Here is a 20,250-nt window from a genome sequence, read left to right as displayed (position 1 = left end):
CCTTGCTCTGCTCCCATGGCTTTCGACCCGGCCCACACTCGAATTGGGTCACATTCTTTACCATGCAACCAAAAATTTGTATTTTAAAAATTAATATTTTAAAAAACCTGTACCAGTAGGTTAATGATTTGAAATTGCAAACTAGAAATAGAACCGGCTTTGCTTACAAAATGTGCATGACAAATGGCTTGATTAATCACCCAGCCATAATATTTCATTATACCATTTAGGGCTGGGCAATACTGCAAAAAAAAAAAATCACAATATCATGTTTTATATCATTTGGTATCAATAATTATTAAATATTTTTAGCAATTCATTAAGGGATATTAGCATTTTTTTATTTACCAACATTACTAAGGCAAATAGTTTTAATAGTCAAAAACAAAAATATTTAAACAAAATATCTGACCTCTTCATAATAAAATAAACAGAAGAGTTAAGGAGACTCTTAAACTTGATAAAATGTTACAAAGTGTGTTCAATAACAAAGAGTAAATACTGAATAATCAAAGCAAACATTAAAGTGTGAATAATAATGATATAGTAATTCTCAAACTCTGTAAACAAAAATTATGAAAATCAAACCTGAGCTTTCAGGTAAATGAACCAGCCATCATCAGTCAACTACATGACCACATTACCACTATGCTAAAAACTCTTTCAGATGGGGTGCCAGTGGCTGGGATGCACAAGAAAAGAAACCTAAAAGCCACTCTGGCGACATCCTTACATTCTTTTTTATTTACAGTCTCCTTACTGCTGTCATATGGCACTCATTTTCTCGTGTTTTTATTCTGACCTGAAGTAAGAAGCGCGAGTGTGTGGTTTCCTTCACCATTTTCTATGGACTTTGCGCTCACGCTCCCCTAGCTTCTCTCGTAACTAGGCGACCATCAATCGTTTTCTTAGAGAACGACAAATGGACAAATCATTGCTGCAGCTCCGACATAAGTTTATGGAGAAAAGCAAAAAGCACTGCAGTGTTTGTCTGAGGTAATTAGTCTGCCGTTATCAAAAGTGTGAAGCAGATTGATTAGGTCTACTTGCATGAATCGCAGTACACTCTTGGCATTCGGAAAAGTTTATACGTTTTCAACTAGGTGTACCTGGAAAATGCACGCGCATCACGTGTGCACTGCTTGCACAACATATGCATGTCACTCCCATACGCGCGTCGTGCAAGTCACGTCTCCATTGAAAATGACAAACTTAGCTTATTGGCATTGCTTCCAAGGCACTCGCTCAGCAGCCACATTTCAATAAATCTATAGAACTTTATACCAAAACTACATACCATTTTTTTTTTAATCTATACCGATTTTATCACCCAGCCCTGATCCCATTGCCATCTTGACTTGGCAGCCTGTTTGTCATCAAACAAAACTTAAACTATGTGCTTGTCTGAGACTGATGAAGAGTAGGGATGTTTTCACAGTGGTTAAAGGATGTGTGATATTAAATTCAAAAGTGAAAGTAAACCACTCAAAACCATGCTGTGACAAGTTTACAGGTGCAACCTAAAGGGCAGAGGCTTTTGATTTAGAACTGTATTGTGCTACGTCTAACTGAAAAAAAATCCAATACGTGTAGTTCTAACTTCCAATACTTTGGAAGAGATTGTGATGTGATTGCCAAAAACTTTACAAAATGTCTGACCCTGGGGTTAAGATATGTTTTAGTCGAACTAAAAACTTATTTAGCTTTAGGTGCAAAATTTTACAAATCAACCAAAACGGCATTATGTTTGCTGCTCAAATGACCAGCATAAAGGTAAGCCAAAATCTCAGGAGCAAGGGCAGTAATCATATTTGCTATTAACCATTTCAATGCGATCAAGGTTTCCTTCGATAAAACAAGTTTACAGCTTTCTCACAGCTAGGAAGCAATAAATACTTGAGCAAATTTGTGAATGTTTAGTCATACTTCCATTTTTTTCCCCAAGCACACACATATACAACAACATATTCAACACTGGCTAACTATGCTGAGTTATTCAGAGCATTCAGTCCCTCAAGACAGATAAAGTGAGCCAAAAAGCAGTTAAAGTTTCCCCTATAATGAATTGCATCTGAACTACATTTAGTGATGTATTATGATTCTGAAATGATAACTTTAAAACTAGCCAAAAAGACAGCCAGACATATTGCCTGCTCATTTAAAAAACACTGTCTGCATTGTGCTGATGGACTATCTGGTGTTTAAATTGGACAAAGATTGAGTTAGTAGTATGTTAGATGCATTAGCTCAACTCTGCTTTCAATTACTGCTCTTTTGTTTATCCGGCTTACCTCCGGTCTCAATGCGCCGCAACATGCTAGGGATTATACAACATACGAGTCTGTGAATGTGTGTAGTCTAGCGTGTTTTTACACGCACACTCCAGAAAGGTGTAAACAGAACGCACTTGTACAATGATTGGTACATGTGTGCTCATGATTAGTTATTATGCTGTTTGAAAGAACACAGTATGCCACTTGTTTTCCCATGAACTCAACCTTTCCCAAGCAGGCTAATCTGAAACAGCACTGTCCACAACCCTGCTGCATTGTTTGGTTTGGAACACATTACTGTCACATTGAAACTTTTGTATTTAAAGAGGTAGTTCAGCCAGAAATCATGGATTATTGACCTTGGTCTCATTCCAAATACAATCCAAGACTTTGAAACACAAATGAAGATAGTTTTAATGATTCCAGTCGTTCCACTGACTGAGTAATCCACCTTAACATTGATGCTACAAAAAGGTCTTAAATGGCTCATAAATGTAATTGATGAAATAAGATATGAGGTAAGATAAGCTGTTTACTGTATTTAAAGTCCTCTGCTGTATGCGTGTTGTTAAGTGTAAACTAAAGTCTAAACTCAATTTGATCATCATATATAGTGATTGCGTCTATAAGACTTTTTAATGAGTGTGATTCATTCTGTCATGTTTATTCGTTATCTATTATGTTTACAATTTCTTAATGAACTGAAGTGAAACTGACTTTAAATCGAGATGATGAACACAAGATTTTAATTTGACACGAAGGTGGCATGACTCTCGATAGGGGTGTTCCGACTGAATGGTCAATGATCCCAATGAGCCAATAACTGCTTTGGGAGGTTTGATTTGAAGTATCTATTTAGGTTGATCCATAAGGGCAATCAGACGATGAGAAGCCTGCAAGACATTATTTTTACCTGCTGCTAAAAATGGGTTCACCAGTTTGGCCATTCTACAAGCTGAGTGAAAAAGACAATTCATTACCATTCTGCAATGTGTGTATCAAGTAAATTCTATAAGGCGAGAAGCACTCAAAAACTTTCAACACCACCTAGTTAGTCACGTCAATGAATAAGCAGTTTTGTAAGTTGGCTAGCACCAAGAGCGGAAGAGTTCAGAAATTTAAGCTCTGCTCAAAGTTGTCAGTAGCAGAAACATTTCAAAGACACAACACTACTGCAAGAACAATAAGAGGCATAAGGAAATGTCATATTGAATAATTAAATTTATATGTCTGGGTCATTTGTCTATTGTAGAGGACAAAGTTTTCCGGTGACTCGTGTCATACTTGAATTAGTTTGTTAAAGTTGGCAAGAAAGCAAAACATTTTTACCAAAACAAGCTAAATAGTTTCAAAAATAGTGCAGAGTGTGGAAAGTAAAAAAAAAATTACTAATAAAATACTCATCTTCACAGTAACAGAGTGTCTGTGCCACTAAATGTAGTTTCTGACTCTACCGCTCTTATTTTTTTTAAAAACCCAAATCTGACTGAAGCGAGTTAAAATTATAGATTGATACAAGAGTTTTTGCAGTTCACTTTATTACCTCTCATCCTTAAAGTACATTAGAAAAAAATATAAACCGAGAGCTGACTGATTTGAAACAGTAATCTGGTTTTAGCTTAAGTTTTTAGCTTACAGATAATGTTGTCAACAGCTAATACTCACTTAGTTAATTACTTAGATACTAAATAACTAGGATGGATGGATGGATGGATGGATGGATGGATGGATGGATGGATGGATGGATGGATGGATAGAGATTAACTAACTAAGATAGATACTACAACTGATACTACTACCAACGACAACTACTACTATTACAACGTCTTCTACTAATGATACTACTATAAGAGACCTCATTGCTGACACACACACAAACTCCACTAACATTCTGTTGCGTACCTGTGTTGCCCTACCCTAGACAAAATTAAGGGAATGTAACGTAACATATCTATGTATATATCTATGTATGTATCTATGTATGTATCTACAGTTGTTTCTACAGCTGTTCCCAGTTACTAAACTAACACAGACTAAATTGTTTTTAGTTAATATGTTATACTTTCTCCTTTTTTAAAATTTTATTTAACATATATTGTTGTTTGATACACAAATGTAGTTTAATACAATCCTCCATGGCTAATAGAACGCTTCGAATAAACCATGTAATCGCTATCGGCAATATAGTTTCCAGTGATCCCAAAAAAAAACAGACCAGACACCCCTTGTAATTTTTGCCAGAACTAACAGTTTTGCTTGCTTGTTGTTTCCACACCACCATGATTAAGAAAAACGAACTTAATTCCAAAATAGATGAAAAAGTTCATAGAGTCAGATATAATTACACATAACAGAATAAGATCAGTACCTCCCTCTTTAACAGGGCAGACTAAGAAAACAGTGATCCACTCTCAGTCAAAATATGACCGCACACTTCATTGTCAGCAGTTCATCATAAAGGTGAATATAGGTTTCATCTCCTGACCTTTTAAACCCTGACCCTGTTAACCATCAACACCACCCAACATCCATTATGGACTTCCCCAAAGCTCATTTCCACCATTTATTCCACTCCGGAATACTGGGAGCCAGCTACTTCCCAGACGCAACAGCACAAATAGTCCCACCCACAGAAGAAGATAGAGCTCCCACTATTTGTTACTGTTTTGGCGTCACAAGACGGATGAGACTGGAGAGGTTAAGTAACACCTGATCCTTATGACTCCTTTACTCAAATGACAAGAAATCAATAGCTGGCAAAAGACGGTACGCTATATGAAATATAAGTGGTCATGACATCCACTGAATCGCCAAACACATGGTTTTATTATTGTCTCAAGTCAAAAAACATGGGCGGACATACAGTATCGATGTCTGAAATGCTTCCTTTCTAGACCGGTCAGTACGTGCCGGCAGTAATGAGCCAAGCCAGCGCTGACAGTCTGTCTCACACTTTACAGTAAAGTACCAGACCTGGTTCAAAGGGTAAAACTACAGACAATGCAAACATAACACTACTGGCAATCACAACATCCTGTTGAACTAGCCGTGAAAATGTTGGCAGCCAATGAGAGCGTCAAAAAAGGATTCAGAAGGAACATTTCATGAATTGTAAATGTAGTAACATCACAACTTAGCACAGAAGAAGCTAAACCAGCAGAAGAGCGATGGCAAACTATCCCGCTGCGTCCGTACAAATCAATTTGAGAGGAAACTTGCCCGTCTAAAACGGTTTCACATTCACACATCTTCACTTTTCTCAATACACACACCGTCAATGCACCGTCTGTCCTTGTCCCACTCAATGGGGTCTCTACCCCCTCCTATGGTTATTCAGACAGGACAGAAGACTTTACAATCTCTTTAGCGCTGTTTGACTAGCGTAACCACAAGCAGTCATCTTGATATTGTGCGAGCTGCTGAATAAACCTGTAAACTATGTGGATAAATCTTTGAGATCGTGGGTGGAGTACTTCAGCTGCTCGCTAGCATGATGAAGTTTGTCTGTCAGAGACACTGCTTGTACAATTGGGGGAAATGATGCAGATTGTGCGTTCCCTGCGGCCCCTCTCTGAATTCTCATGTGAAATTGAGTTGAATAAAGAAGCGGAGAGAAAGGAACAACGTCTATCTGGCTGACTGACTGACTGTAGGGGGGAAACAGAGCTTTGGGTGTTTGTTATTTCACTGGGCTGTGCTGAAAATAACTTGGCAGAAACAAGTGAAAAGAAGGTTTTTTTTCCCTCTTCTTTTTAAAGAGAGGATGTACAGATGTTGACTGGCCACAGAGCAGCGAGGGTCCATTTCCACCCACAGGCCGAGCACAGTCCCTGACGGCACTCAAACAAAAACACTGCAAATTTCCTACCACTAGCTGATAAGATTGGATCAGAACAAAGCCACACGTTCCCAGTCTAGCCAAACTGCCCATCAGCAGGGACTTTCATGTCCTGTGTTAAACAATATAGATGACAATCATTTACTAAGCTGTATATTGTTATAAATTTATATTTGATATTGCAAAAAAAGTAGATATTTTACACAATGTTGTTAATAGGGATGCAACGATTATAGATTTTGGTTGTACGATTATAGTCTGAAGAATAATTACTGTTTCACGGTTATCATAATTATTATGCATTCATTAATTTCCAAGACTACTAGTTTAGAAAATCACATGAAAACGGTTTAAAAAAACATTTATCTACATATACACACACTGACACACACACATACAAACATATATATATATATATACATACACACACGCACGCACATATACATATATATATATACATATATATATATATATATATATATATATATATATATATATATATATATATATATATATATATATATATATATATATATATATATATATATAAAATCGGGATTCGGGATTGGAACTCTGGACGCCCTGGCCATATTTTGCTGTGCTAACCACTAGGCTATTGCGCAGACCATAGGCTATCATTTTTATTTTAACTGCTTATTACTATTTATCAGAGTTGTGTCAGTATATTATTCAATGCAAGACGTGGGCCAAAAAATCTTTTTCAAGGAGTGCATCTGAAATCAGTTAATCGTTGTATCCCTAGTTGTTAAATAGACAGTTATGGTAACCATTTATGCATGAGACAAAAAAACAGATTATTTCATTTTTTTAAATGATCTTTGGTTATCTTCCATGTTTCTAAGATGGAAAGCCATACAGGCTTAGAGGTGCATGACTATTGAGTAATTGATGACAATTTTCTTTTATATCCCTTAAAAATATGTGTTTTTTTAATGTTTAAATTTCACCAGTAAACATCATCAAACTGCCATCAGTTTGATCTTAATTTTTTTTATTCACATAAAATGTTCAGCATCAAAAGACACAAAGGCCTCATAACTGAAAAAGTAGTAAATAAATTTAAAACACCCTTGATTCCAACTAAAGAGCATGGATAATTAACAGTGACTCTTTTATTTACACTCTGGAACAAAAACTAAAATAATACATTTAGTCCTGATTGTCTTAGCATTGACAGCCACGCTGTCATTAATAAGACCAAAAACACAAAGACATGAAAAGTTAAATAAATAAATAAAAAATGGCTTTTATGACACTCCTTTGAAATGAATATTTGCAAATCCAAATGGAGAGTGCTGGGCTGAATGTATTTCATGTGATGGCACTTTTATCAGTATTTGTATGGTATTACGATGTTAAAGGTGTTAAAACGACAGGAGGATTTCCTCTATCACAAACAAAAACAAACATCTGCTGTGAGTTCCAGTGCTGGTTTTGAACTGAGCAACAATGTGACTACAATAATTTTTTTAAAGAGCATGCTTGAGCATTCAGTCTTTTTTATGGCCACATGTTCTGACAATGTGCTGTTTTTTGTTTGTTGGTATGTTTGTGGTCTGTGTAGTTTTTTGGGATGTAAATCTACCATTAAATTGTGGTAATGTTGCACAGTATCAATATAATGAGCACTGCGAAATATCTTCTCAACAAATTTTTGTAATGTGACTGGGTACAGGGATAAGATGCCATGATAAAGTTTGATTTGTTGACACATGGCCAGTTCTAGCTTAATCAATCCTGTGAGGGGGCCAGGTCCATTCTTTGTACCTCCCTTAAATGATATAAGATGATTTTGCAGATCCTGGATATTTTAATCTTGATAACTGATCTCTGGCTAATTTGGTTCTTCAACCTTCAAAATTCTACACACAATACCCCATAATGATAATGTGAAAAAAGATTTTTCGAAATTGTTGCAAATTTATAAAAAAAAAACTGAATAATAACATGAACATAAGTATTCACAGCCTTTGCTCAATACTTTGTTGATGCACATTTAGCAGCGATTACAACCTCAAGTCTTTTTGAATATGATGTCACAAGCTTGGCACACCTGTCTTTGGGAATTTTTGCCCATTCTTCTTTGTATACCTCTCAAGCTCTATCAAGTTGGATGGGAAGTGACGATGTACAACCATTTTCAGATCTCTCCAAAGATGTTCAATAGGATTTAGGTCTGGGCTCTGGCTGGGCCACTCAAGGACATTCACCGAATTGTTGTGAAGCCACTCCATTGATATTTTGGCAGTGCCACTCCCTGCCTGGAATTTGCCAACATTTTTTTTTTACTATTTACTGTTTTCCCATATGAATATAACTACTACTATAGCAAAATATCAGCATTCGGTAGATACTTTCACTATCCCCTTTGCTTGAAATGACCCGATCTAATCCTGTTTATATGAAATAAGCTGCTGCTCCCAAGCAGGTTTGAGCTACCAGAACTGTTGCTTTAACAACAAATCTTGGATGAGTTTACAAGAACGAAATGATCCTGGATCGTGTCAAATCATCAATTACCAAATCTAGCTAATTGAGTAATCCACGTATGAAAAACAGACCCCAGGACAGGAACGTTTATTTACTGCAGAACAGAACAGAAGTTACTGGGAAACACCTATGGAATTCCATTTGCTGTCATAGTGACACAAAAATGACACACTTCACCTTTACACACAACTCTAATTACACACACTACCAGAGACACAACAACTTTAATGGCTTTAGTATATATCTCAGGGACCTGCGTCAATTAATGATTGGAGACCACATGAACATTACACTACTTTTGCTACAAACATGATCTTTAGTAAAAGGAAAAAAGACCTGAGTCTTTGTATCCAGAAATCACACACTAAAATATCCTTATAGATTAGGTTTCGATCAAACTTAATAATAAATTAAAAACATTTGTTGGTCCAAATGGGTTAAACAACCAAAATAAATAAATATAATCTGAATTGACACCATTTTCTTGGAATAAAAGAAGAAGATGGGGCCAACAATGGAGTTGATTTAGACCAATATCAAGGCTGTCTTGGCCCAAGCACAGCACAAGCTTTTCCAATTCATCAGCTTCTTAAAGAGAAACAATTCAGGTCTCAATAAAAGGCTTGCGTTGTTTTTTTTTTTTTTTTCTTCTTCTTCTTCTTCTGGGACTCTCCCTTGTGAGAGGACGGTCTATATTAGCTTCACTTTTTCATCTCTCTGTGTCTGTGACAGGGCCTGAATGAGCTCGTTGTATGCCTCCACTCCAGTCTGTCTTCATTGTTTCCAGTCCTGGCAGGGCAGAACCCAGACTGAGCCGCCTCTGAGTCTCAGCAGCTGGACCGACTCGAGGAGAGAGAGAGAAAGACAGCACAGGTACAAAGTGCTTCTTGTTCCACCTCTTCTTTCCCAGCTTCTTCTATGCTGCAACACTCTTCTATCTTTTTTTATACCCCATTGGTGGATGCCTCTCTGTCTTTTAACAGCCTTATCACTCCCTCTCTCTCTCTCTCTTTCTTTGTCTTTACAGATTCACACTACAGTTAAATAGTGTTTTGTTTGGCCAAGATGGACACACAATAACAGTGCTGGTGAGGAGATGGGGTTCCTCTCTCTAAGAGGGGAGGAGAGAGTGTTTCATGCTTTGAAAAGCCGATGGAGGGAACAATAATGGAAGAGAATCTATAAAGAGAGAGGGAGGAATGAGGAAGAGAAAAGGAGAAGGGGGAGAAAGAGTGGTGGTCCTTAACTCTGAATGTCTTGGGGACCGGCAGACTTGAGTTCTTAGGAAGGACTGGGTCATATGGCCGTCATATGGAGACTATAAAGCACTACAGAGAACAAACAAATGCTTTAAAGTTATAGTGAGAAGAACAGAACAGGCAGGGAAAAAAAAAAGAGCACAAGAGAAAAAACATCAAGACACCACAGGCTCACCATTTACACTGGAGTAATAATAGTTTAAAAGGTTACAAAATATATATAAAAAAATTATTATAATAACAAAATCGACTTTACTACTAGGGATGCACCGAAATGAAATTCTTAGGCAAAACTGAAAATGAGGAAACCAAGGCTGAAAACTAAAAATGGAAACACCAAAAGAAATGATGCCAATTATTAGTACTAATGCATTTATTGCTGTGACTGTGTGTACTAGCCTTACTAAAAATCAAGGCATTGCAATTGCATAAATTATTAATGTTTAATATTAAAGTTTCAAAGAATAAATCAAATACAAATTCTGAAAATATTTGATCACTTTTGGGGATGGGGACTTCAGACAGATAACAATTTAGCTGTTGAGTGGTTGAGCTTGTCGTCTCACTGATGTTTGAGAAAGATTCGAGAAAGTGTATTTAAATTTGGCCAGGGCATAAATTAACATTTTGGTCAAATTTAAAATATATATATATCTAGCAGAAATATTCCCCCGTTCTCGTTGCGGGTTCTCCACATCCATCATGGTCTGGATCATTTCGCATGCACGCTGATTTCTTTCCGCATTCAAGAGGTAATCTTCATATATCGCGGATCAAGTATAGTCACGATGAAGTGCAGAGGATCCAAATAGAATGAATAGACACACTGCAGACATGCTGCTTCAGACGGGCAAGTGCACACCACGGTTTCTTTTTGTGTCATCACAACATACTGTTTCTGACGCGTTGTTTTGGTGAAAAAAAAATCTTTCAACCAAAAACCAAAAAACGCACTTTTGCTTTTTTATTTTTAGAGACCAAATATTCAGTGCATCTCTATTTACTGTGTTTGTATTGTGTGTTTGTAGGGTGTATTTTGTAGGGTCTAAGTTAAAAATGAATTGGGGCAATTCAATCATTCCGATTTTAGCACTTATGTTTATGGAGTCATTATGGTATTGTTACGAAAGCATGTGACAGTTTCGTAGAGTTAATATCAATATGACCATTGCATTTGTCTATTAAAATGTGGTCTTATCAGTAATAACTATTATACTTTAGTGATGACTGCCAGTTTAAGTGAATTTAGGAGTTGCCAGATATTGTTCTGAAAAAACTAAAAATGAAACAAGCACCGAAAATTGTACCAATTAATGGAAAATTAATTAATAAATAAAAATGAGTCCAACGATAACACTAACAATAACTAGACCTGGTAGCGTGGCAGAGCCAAGTGGGCCTATTTGCCCACTTTGCATCTCACAGCTGCTGCAAGCCACAGACAGGATCTTAGAGAACTTGAACTTCTCATAGTTGCCTACGAGCCTGAAAGTGCTTTACTTACCCCTCATTTTATACAATAGATGAAAATTCGTTATAATGATGGAAAACTTTAAACCCAGCCCAGTGTGTCAATAATTCACAACAAAATAAGTTTGATGTCATGACACACATTCCAAGTGTGAATCATGGGAGTTGTCATTATTATTACATCCTATGGGATTCACGCAAAAATGGTTTTCATGCATGAGTTAAAAGTGCTACATGTTAGTGTTTGACTCTTCTCAAGCATAACAATACCATAATATTTCTGCAGATATTTAAGAAACATGCACAAGTGAACACTCTTGTTTATCTGAAAAGCAATGCTGAAGTCAGTTATTCTGCTTTGAAAATGTCCGATACAGACCAGAACGTCTGTCTTTGTTATAGTTGTTTTAACCCGCTCAATGCCAATTATTTAGTTAATTATATTTCAGCACCCTGGGTTGCCTTCATGGAAAACAACGTATTTCATCCATTCAGTCAGGAAGGCTCTCAAAGCATGTGCTCTCAACCAAAAATGTGACCTTCAGTGGACAGTAGCAGACTCTGAAATGAGATGCAGATTCATAGTTCCACATGAGGTTATTATTAAGCAAATAATATAAATATTATAAGCGTAAAAATTAGGTGAGCAGGTTACATTTGTAACCCTCTGTCCTAGCAGCACGCTACGTGATGAGATTTGCAGTGATAAGCAATTTGTCTGTTTGCACCAAAGGAAACATAACAGAAATTTAAATACAGCCATTCAGAAGCACAGAATAGTGCCTTCACTGCACTCACTTATGAAATGGTAAGGTTTACAATCTAATGAATACATATTAAACATTATTAAATTTACATGCTAAGCTAAATTACTGATATGTGTTGGTGTTGAGTCTAAAGTTCAATTTCAAACGGTTTATTTTCCAGATCTGAGGTGAACTATCTGCTGCTGTTTCAGTAATATGGCAATAAATGTCATGTGAAATGGAATTCAAACTCACTTTAGCATTTAATACTGAAAAAAGCACATGAGGTGTACCTGAGGTGATCATTGTTCACCTGTGAGAAATAGAAGCTGTTTCAGGTGTTGGTTAGGACAAAAAGTCCTTTTGTAAAAAAATATTTTTTCTATCACATGCTGTTGCTTTAGTTAGAAAACAGTTCAAATCTTACTTAAATCAGCCTTTACGCTCGTTAGTCAGACACACGTCAATCTGGCAACCTGCGATTGCGTGGACTCGTCAGAGGAGGAGCCGAGTGTTTGATACGGGTGTGCAATACTTAGTTCAACCACTGGGTGTCAAACTTACATGCTGCACCTTTAAAGTTTTCAAGACTTATTAGCAAGATAGTGTGAAGAGAAACAAGAGCAAAAAGTAATTGCTTGTTAGTGACGTGAGTAATGCAGTACAAAATCAGCAGAGCTTTTATTGGTTCTTCCAGTCGTGACCATGTGGGAAAGAAGCGGCACAGTTTTATCATACTAAATACATTTTAGGGTTCTGTTACCATGTGCAGTCTAACAAAACGCACAACATATTAAAGCGTGTTTGATATTTTACTGATCTATACAAATAAAAAAAAAAAAAACAGAAATCGAGGGTCTGTGATGTCATTACCATTGCAACACACGACATGATCTGTGCCGCTAGTTAAAATTGCTCATTTCTCTTGACTTGAACTTTTTTTTTTAAACATTTGTTATAGTGTAAATATTTAAGTCAGCAAAATATGTACTTTTCCAGTGTTTGTTATATATCTTGATACAAAACCTTACATATTGTGCCTTTAAATTCGCAAGCGTGATATATTTTGTATTCTTGGTGTATTTCCAATAGTTTTCTTAAAGGGGTCGTCCACAATGTATTTTTAAGACTTGGTTGTGTTTTTAAGATGCAAAACAATGTGTGCTCATATTTCACTTGAGGGAAACCGCGTTATTTTTTCATAGATGTCACTTTGATTATATACAGCTACTCAGCTAACATTAAAACGACTGATATATTTTCTAGTTCCTCTGAAAGGCCCGCCCTCAAGTGACCCTGATTAATCATGTGTCATAATGTGCTGCGATTCGACCGTAAAAGCATGCGCTTTTTGTGTAAACAGTCAGTCAACCTCATGCCTGCTCTCTAAAATAACATCTGACAAATGTCTGTAACGTGTGAAAATAGGGTGCGGCTCCTTTAAGAGAGTTTGCCATTGTGTGTGTGTGTGTGTGTTATGTGTTTGTTATGTGTGTGCATGTGTATGAACTATCTGTAGACGCGTATAACACGAGAAGCGCATGTGCACGGGACCGATGTTTTTTTTTTCTTTTTCTCTGATGCTCGGATACAGTGACGCTGCTGACAGAAGAATAAAGCACTTGATGTGGGATGCGACCTGTGTGAGCCTTGATTTATTTTTCTGCTGCTACATGAGTTAGGCGAGCTCTTCTGTATTATTTTTTTTTTTAACTCAACGCGTTACACGACGTCTTTCACATATATTCAGAATATGCATGTGTAAGTAATATGAATCGTTCACATATTTTTTGCGAGTTCATTATCTGAGATGTAAAACGCATGGAAAAGCTGCCTATAGAAAAACACTGCACAGTCGCACACACATAGAGAGAGAGAGAGAGACGCTGCACATGCTGGTGAAGAGTGTGTGTGTTTACAGCAGTTTGACTGATAAATATGAATTTGTAGCTAAATCGTTAGCGGTGGCAAACAGCATTTCCCGTTGTTTAAATCTTTGCTACAACATACCGTTAAGGCTAGACACTGTGCATGTCAATATCAATTTTAACAAATAAAAACACTTAAAGTTCGTGGCTCTGAGTTCACAGCGTCTGCTTGGAGCTGCTCCTTCTTTGAGGAGATTTTAACCGAATGCAGCACTGAACTGGGGGAGATTCTGGAAGCTGTGTTTTGTCAAATCATGCTTGCTATGTATTTTATAATTCTCTGGAACATAATTAATATTGAACTGTAAGCACTTCTGTCTTTGTGTCGTGTCCTTTCGAAGCCCTAATACAGAAACTGAAGAAGCTCTGTGGAAATAGCAGGAGGGCATTTCTCCCTCTGCTCTAACATTACAGTGCCTCTGGCCACGCCTCTTAGCTGCGCAGTGTGTGTGCGCGGTAAAAGTACGTTTGTGATCTCACAAGGCCCGGAAGTATTTTTTGTAGTCCCCAAAATTCGTTCATTGTAGGCTTTGCTAAGCTAACTCTGTAAAAACCAAGGTCTCTCTTTGCATTGAACTTTGAGCGTCTTACATTCAGAGATGCTGTTTAAGTTCACACATATATAGATATATATGATATATGATATATAGTGGACCATCCCTTTAATTTACTGTTGTTAATGAGGAGGTGGATACGGTTAACTACAAACTAGGGCTGCACGATTCTAGCTAAAACGAGAAGCACCATTTTATTTGCTTAAAATCAAGATCACGGTTTTCTCACAATTCTGTAGATGTAAAATAAATGTATAAAAAATGAGTAGACTATTATTATTATTCTCAAACATATGGTAAAACAACACTAATAATATTAAGCCTATGTGTAGGTCTACTGTTGGTTAAAATGATAAATTGTATATAGACTTGGAATGGTGAACTTGAATAGACTTTAAAAATGTCCTGGTTGTTAATGCACAGCAAAGTGATGGCATAAGTATACAACTATTCATAATCCTGAAGTTGAACTATTATGTTTTGAGACATGTGCTTGTCATTTATCATAGACAACATTTTCAGACCATTTTTTTCACTGGTAAAATGAGACATTCGTCATTATCAGATTCCCTCTTGCATTATATTCAACATTATATAAGCTAGAGTAGTTAAACTGACACTGTCAATTGTTTTAAAGATGCACAACACTTTGTGTTCGCTTTGAAAGAAAATACATATCGTATACTTGTCGTCATCGTAACTCTAAAATGTGATATGATCATTTAAATGATGTGCGTGCTTTTGGTTTCACTTTCACTGCCGAGTGCATGGCTGCAGTCACTTTGAGAGAAAACACACACATGCAAATCATACTTCCTGCACGACTCCTAAACGATCACTCTGTGCAACAAACTGAACGTTATTTATAACTTTATTACCTGTTATTTACAGCCTATGCAGGTTCTGTTCACTCAAGTAGACATCATTGGCAGACACGCTCATATCCTCTCAATAGTAACCAAACGTCTGCTCATGTGTGATCTTGCGGCCGAAAATACATCATTTCATGAAGACAGACAAGACATTTTAGGGTGAATTATACCTTATAAATACAGTGTGTGACACTTTTAACACAATTTGGAGGGGTCCACATTGCCGAGCAACGTATATAAAACAATGTGAAGACTTGTGCGACCGCCTTTAGGCTTCTCTCCTGAACTTGAAAATATAATAGGCTGAATTGCAGAAAAGCAAAATTAAGATCATGTGTTGGGTCGAATAGAGATCACGATCTTTTTAGAATGATCAAGCAGCCACTACAAACTACAGTTTAGCTGTCATTAAATAATATTAATGTACCTTTTGAAGATATGAAAACAAAATTGAAAAGTCATCTTACAGAAAATTTCATCACAACTGTATTAATCATCATCATTGACCATCCCTGACATCAACAAACACCCTGCCAATTATCTACACTGCGTTATTTTAGTTGCTCACCCTGTGGAGCGGTCAAAGGTCAACATGACGCAGGAGGTCATGTCAGCTCACACAACGGCATCTTTTATTGCAGTGACCATGAAAGCGCTCTCTATAAACATTAAAAGACCTTCTTTGTGAGTCGGAAGAAAAGAAAGATATCAAGCTCTCTTAGACCAACCAGAAGGCCTTTCCATCCCTTCATCTCTCCTCAGAAGCTTCTCAAAAAAAGCTCTTAAAAGAGCTCGCTCAGAACTGGGCACACACATTCTCTTTCTCTCAGGAAAGAGAAAGAGGAGAGAGGGGCATAAACAGTTGAGGAAAGAAAAGCACAAGTCCCTCTCAGTCAACCGGTAGGGACAGAGTAGTATTGTTAAGACCCCTTCATTGGTGTGCACACGAACACCCCCCGCCCCCCTCCCTTCTTCTGAATCACATGAAAACAAACCCAGTTATTGAGAGGTGCTTGGACATCTTTGATTAGACCGGGTGACTCAGCAGGAATGGAAGAGGAAGAGGAGGAGAGAGCGGGGTTTTAGACAGCTGCTGAAAGAAGAGAGGGAACAGGGTCTCACCTCATGGTCTGGGATCTCAGAAGACAGAGTCTGTCCCAGGACGGTCCCAGTTAGATAGGTCCAGCAGCGGGCAGTATTGGCAAGGTTATAGCCGCCTGAGTGGGGAGAGAGAGGCAGATTTGTATATACAGTGAGTGAAAAAGAGAGAGATGGGGGATTGAAGTCAGCAAAAGGGCTTCATTGTACTAGTGTAATTACTACCTTTCATCTAGAGCTTGGCTAGGCAGGTCTGCAGCTTAGAGCTCATTTCAAAATCACAAAAGTTCACTTTCTTCTCTCAGCCCAACCCCCCCTGGCCGTAACAACACACTAATAAACTTTTTGGCCGAGTCAGAAAGCTGGCAATGAGGACAGAAGATGGAGTTTTCAGCATCAAGACATGGAGGGAGCCTGTTGATTCATGCTGTTAAATAGACAATACATCTAAACATTAAAGCTCTGTCTGTGAGTGTGATTCACACAAACCAACAACCCACTTGCTTAAAAACACATGAACCTATTTTTAATAGACTATGCTGCCAAAAGTTTTGGAACACCCTTCCAAATTCACCAAAATCATCACTTCCATGGCCACAGTTGTAGAAAATCAAGCACTAGACATACAGACGCTTCTACAAACAATTTTGAAACAATGTCTCTCAGGAGCTTAGTGGATACAGTGGTACAGTGATCGGTTGCCACCTGCTCAACAAGTCCCTCTGTAAAATTTCAACAGCTACATATTTCTAACTTACACTACCTGACAAAATCTTGTTGTCGATCCCAGTTGACAACAAATAATAACTTGACTTCTAGTTGATCATTTGAAAAAGTAGCAGAAGCTAGATTTTTCTGATGAATCATCTGTTGAACTGTATCTCAATCATCACAAATACTGCAAAAGACCTATTGGAACCCGCATGGACTCAACATTCCCATAGAAATCAGTCAAGTTTGGTGAGGAAAAAATGTTTGGGGTTACATTTATTATGGGTATGAGTGGATGGCAACATCAACATCCTGCGATTTCAAGACATTTGTGCACCCCATTACATTGCAAACCACTGGAGAGGGCAACTCACATCGACAGTTCCTGAAAGCATGAAAGGTTAAGGTGCTCCAGCATTGGCCAGCGCATTGACCAGACATGAACAATATTAAGCATGTCTGGGGTAAGATGAAGAAGGAGGCATTGAAGATGAATCCAAAGAATCTTGATGAACTCTGGGAGTCCTGCAAGAACGCTTTCTTTGCCATTTCAGATGACTTTCTTAATAAGTGATTTGAGTCATTGCAGAGATGTATGGATGCAGTCCTCCAAGCTCATGATGGAGTCATACACAATATTCATTCTTTTTCCACTGCACCATGACTTTATATTCTAGACTGTACATTATTTCTGTTCAGTGACAAGACTTGACTAAGCAAAGTCAGACCTTACTGTCCTAATTAAATAATTAAAAATCAAGGCATGAACATATTTCATTTTGATAAAATAAGTGTAATCTAGAGGCCTTTGCCTTTCATATAAGCCACTTCTGATACCAAATGATCAACTAGAAGTCAAGTTCTTATTTGTCGTTCTCATAACTTGGATGGGCATCAAGACTATTGTCAGGTTGTGTAGTGTGGCCTTCAGATTAGCTTTAAGAGAATGGAATAGCTTTTCAGATTTCAGGGATGGACGATCGCAAAGTGAGGAGTGGGGGGCACTTTTTATTCATTTTAGAGGGCCATTTTTTATCCAAGAGAAAAAATGGCATGTGCTCTGCACAAGTTGAGTCCTACCTGTGCAAGTGCCTGGATTCAGTTTTGGACCAATGGTAAGTCACAAATGTTCTACAAAGGTTTTGGAAAGCTGATTCAAACTGCCAAAACAAGCTTAAAAAAATACTTTGTTCTGGACAGATATTGTTTGAAATTATGTAATTTTAATTTGTTCTTCGATTTAGTTTAAAGTATACAGAGGCCTTAATGCTTCAGTAAACAAAGACATTTTGTAAAATTGCTTTGGGAATAGCTCCTTCATATTCTAACACGATTGCACAAGGCAAAGAACATATAGACATAGATGAGCAAGTGTGGTGTGGAGGAACTTTACAGTCCTGCTTGAGTTCTACTCACTGCTCATTCATATAAATTACTTTTCATATCTATTTATGACATTTTTTCCATAAAGAATTTTTTAGACACATAACATATTCCATGTACTTACTAAAGTAATTACAATTAATTATAATAGTATAATAATATAATAGCACCCAAGGAACTCTGAACTTAATCTGCATTTTAAACCTAACCATAGAGTTAGTACATGTAATTAATTAATTTTACTCAGTATTTAAATTAAAAATGCACAGTAACAAAGACACTTTAAAGTAAAATCAAACCAATAATTTAAAAAACCATCTTCATTTGTATTCAGAGATAAACAACAGTCTTGCGGAAATCTAGTGATAAAAGATGACAATTTTCATTTTTGGTTGAGCTATCCTTTTAAATGAGAAAACAATTCAACAAAAGTAATAACACGCACCTCCTCCTAGTAGCACAGTAGGTAACTCCCAGCCAAGTATATAGTTTAGACACTTTGCGACTCCAACAGGAGTCATATTAAAGGAGCACATAGGGTCACCAGCCATGGTGTCTGCTCCCAGTTGCATCACAACTGCTTCAGGGTTAAACAGAGCTTTGACTTCCTGCATCACACTAACAGAAAAACAAAAAAAGTAATAATGTTAGTATTTGTATATGACACTGAACCACAAACATTAGAAAGAAGGTGAGTGGATTGACTGGTTATTGTCTCTTTGCAGACCTGGTGAATGTCTGGCAGTACCGATCATCACGGACACCATCTTCAAAGGGGACGTTAACAGCATACCAGCGTCCTTTACCCAGTCCGGTGTCAGTCACATCACCTGTGCCTGAGAAACAAATGATAATGTCCACCATCAAGGACATCCATATTTATAAGGATTTTAAAGGGATCGTTCACCTAAAAATAAGTCACCTCACCATGATTAAGGAAATTTTTTGAGGGTTTGTCATTTTCAAATTGCCACAGTGACATTAGTAGTTTTGTTTGTACTTGCTTTTTCCATCTGAGGAACATTGCAAGAACCAGAAATTTATGTTGCGTCCCAGTTCACATACTATCCATCCTAAATAGTATTTGAAGATAGAATTAGTATGTCATAGTATGACATAGTATCATAGTATGAAGAAAAGAGTTTGCCAAAGTTTCCCGAATGGTTTACTATTTCTGGTAAGTGTAGAACTGTCCAAAAAGTGAAAAGTGAAGGGTGAAAAGTGTAAATAAACTACAAACATGGCAGACACGTGAGACCAACCATCAAGCAGATAGGGATTGCTAAAGATGTTTGTATGACTGTTAATTAATATCTTTTACAAGGTCACTCCTGGGGCTGTTCTCTGCGGTCTTCTGGCAAAGAGTTTTGACTATTCCCAGAACACGATTTAAATCATTATGAGCTTCTTTAATTTGTTGAACACAAAAAAAGGATATTCTGAAAAATGCTGGTTGATGTATCCATTGAAAAAAAAAACATTACTGCAGAGGTCTATGAGAGATTAACCATTTACCAGTATTTGTGCTCAACAGAAGAAAGAAACTCAAATAGGTTTGAACAAGTGAGTACATGAGGAGTCTTCATTTTTGGTGAACTATCTCTTTA

General features: G+C 37.2%; 1 protein-coding gene across 1 annotated transcript in view; it reads right to left on the bottom strand.

The window, feature by feature from the left end:
• hdac8 (histone deacetylase 8) overlaps nucleotides 1–20,250 on the bottom strand; it is a 45,872-nt gene that overhangs the window by 15,527 nt on the left and 10,095 nt on the right. The window contains exons 7-9 of the mRNA XM_056462115.1: nucleotides 19,371–19,479; nucleotides 19,089–19,261; nucleotides 16,574–16,668 (exon numbers count right to left, since the gene is read on the bottom strand). Coding sequence (XP_056318090.1) covers nucleotides 16,574–16,668; nucleotides 19,089–19,261; nucleotides 19,371–19,479 — 377 coding nt within the window. The remainder of the gene's footprint in view (nucleotides 1–16,573; nucleotides 16,669–19,088; nucleotides 19,262–19,370; nucleotides 19,480–20,250) is intronic.

The sequence above is a fragment of the Danio aesculapii genome, chromosome 7 (assembly GCF_903798145.1).
Source record: "Danio aesculapii chromosome 7, fDanAes4.1, whole genome shotgun sequence".
Classification (NCBI taxonomy): domain Eukaryota; kingdom Metazoa; phylum Chordata; class Actinopteri; order Cypriniformes; family Danionidae; genus Danio; species Danio aesculapii.
Note: the sequence above shows the minus strand (reverse complement) of the source record. Positions and strands in the feature narration are given on the sequence as shown.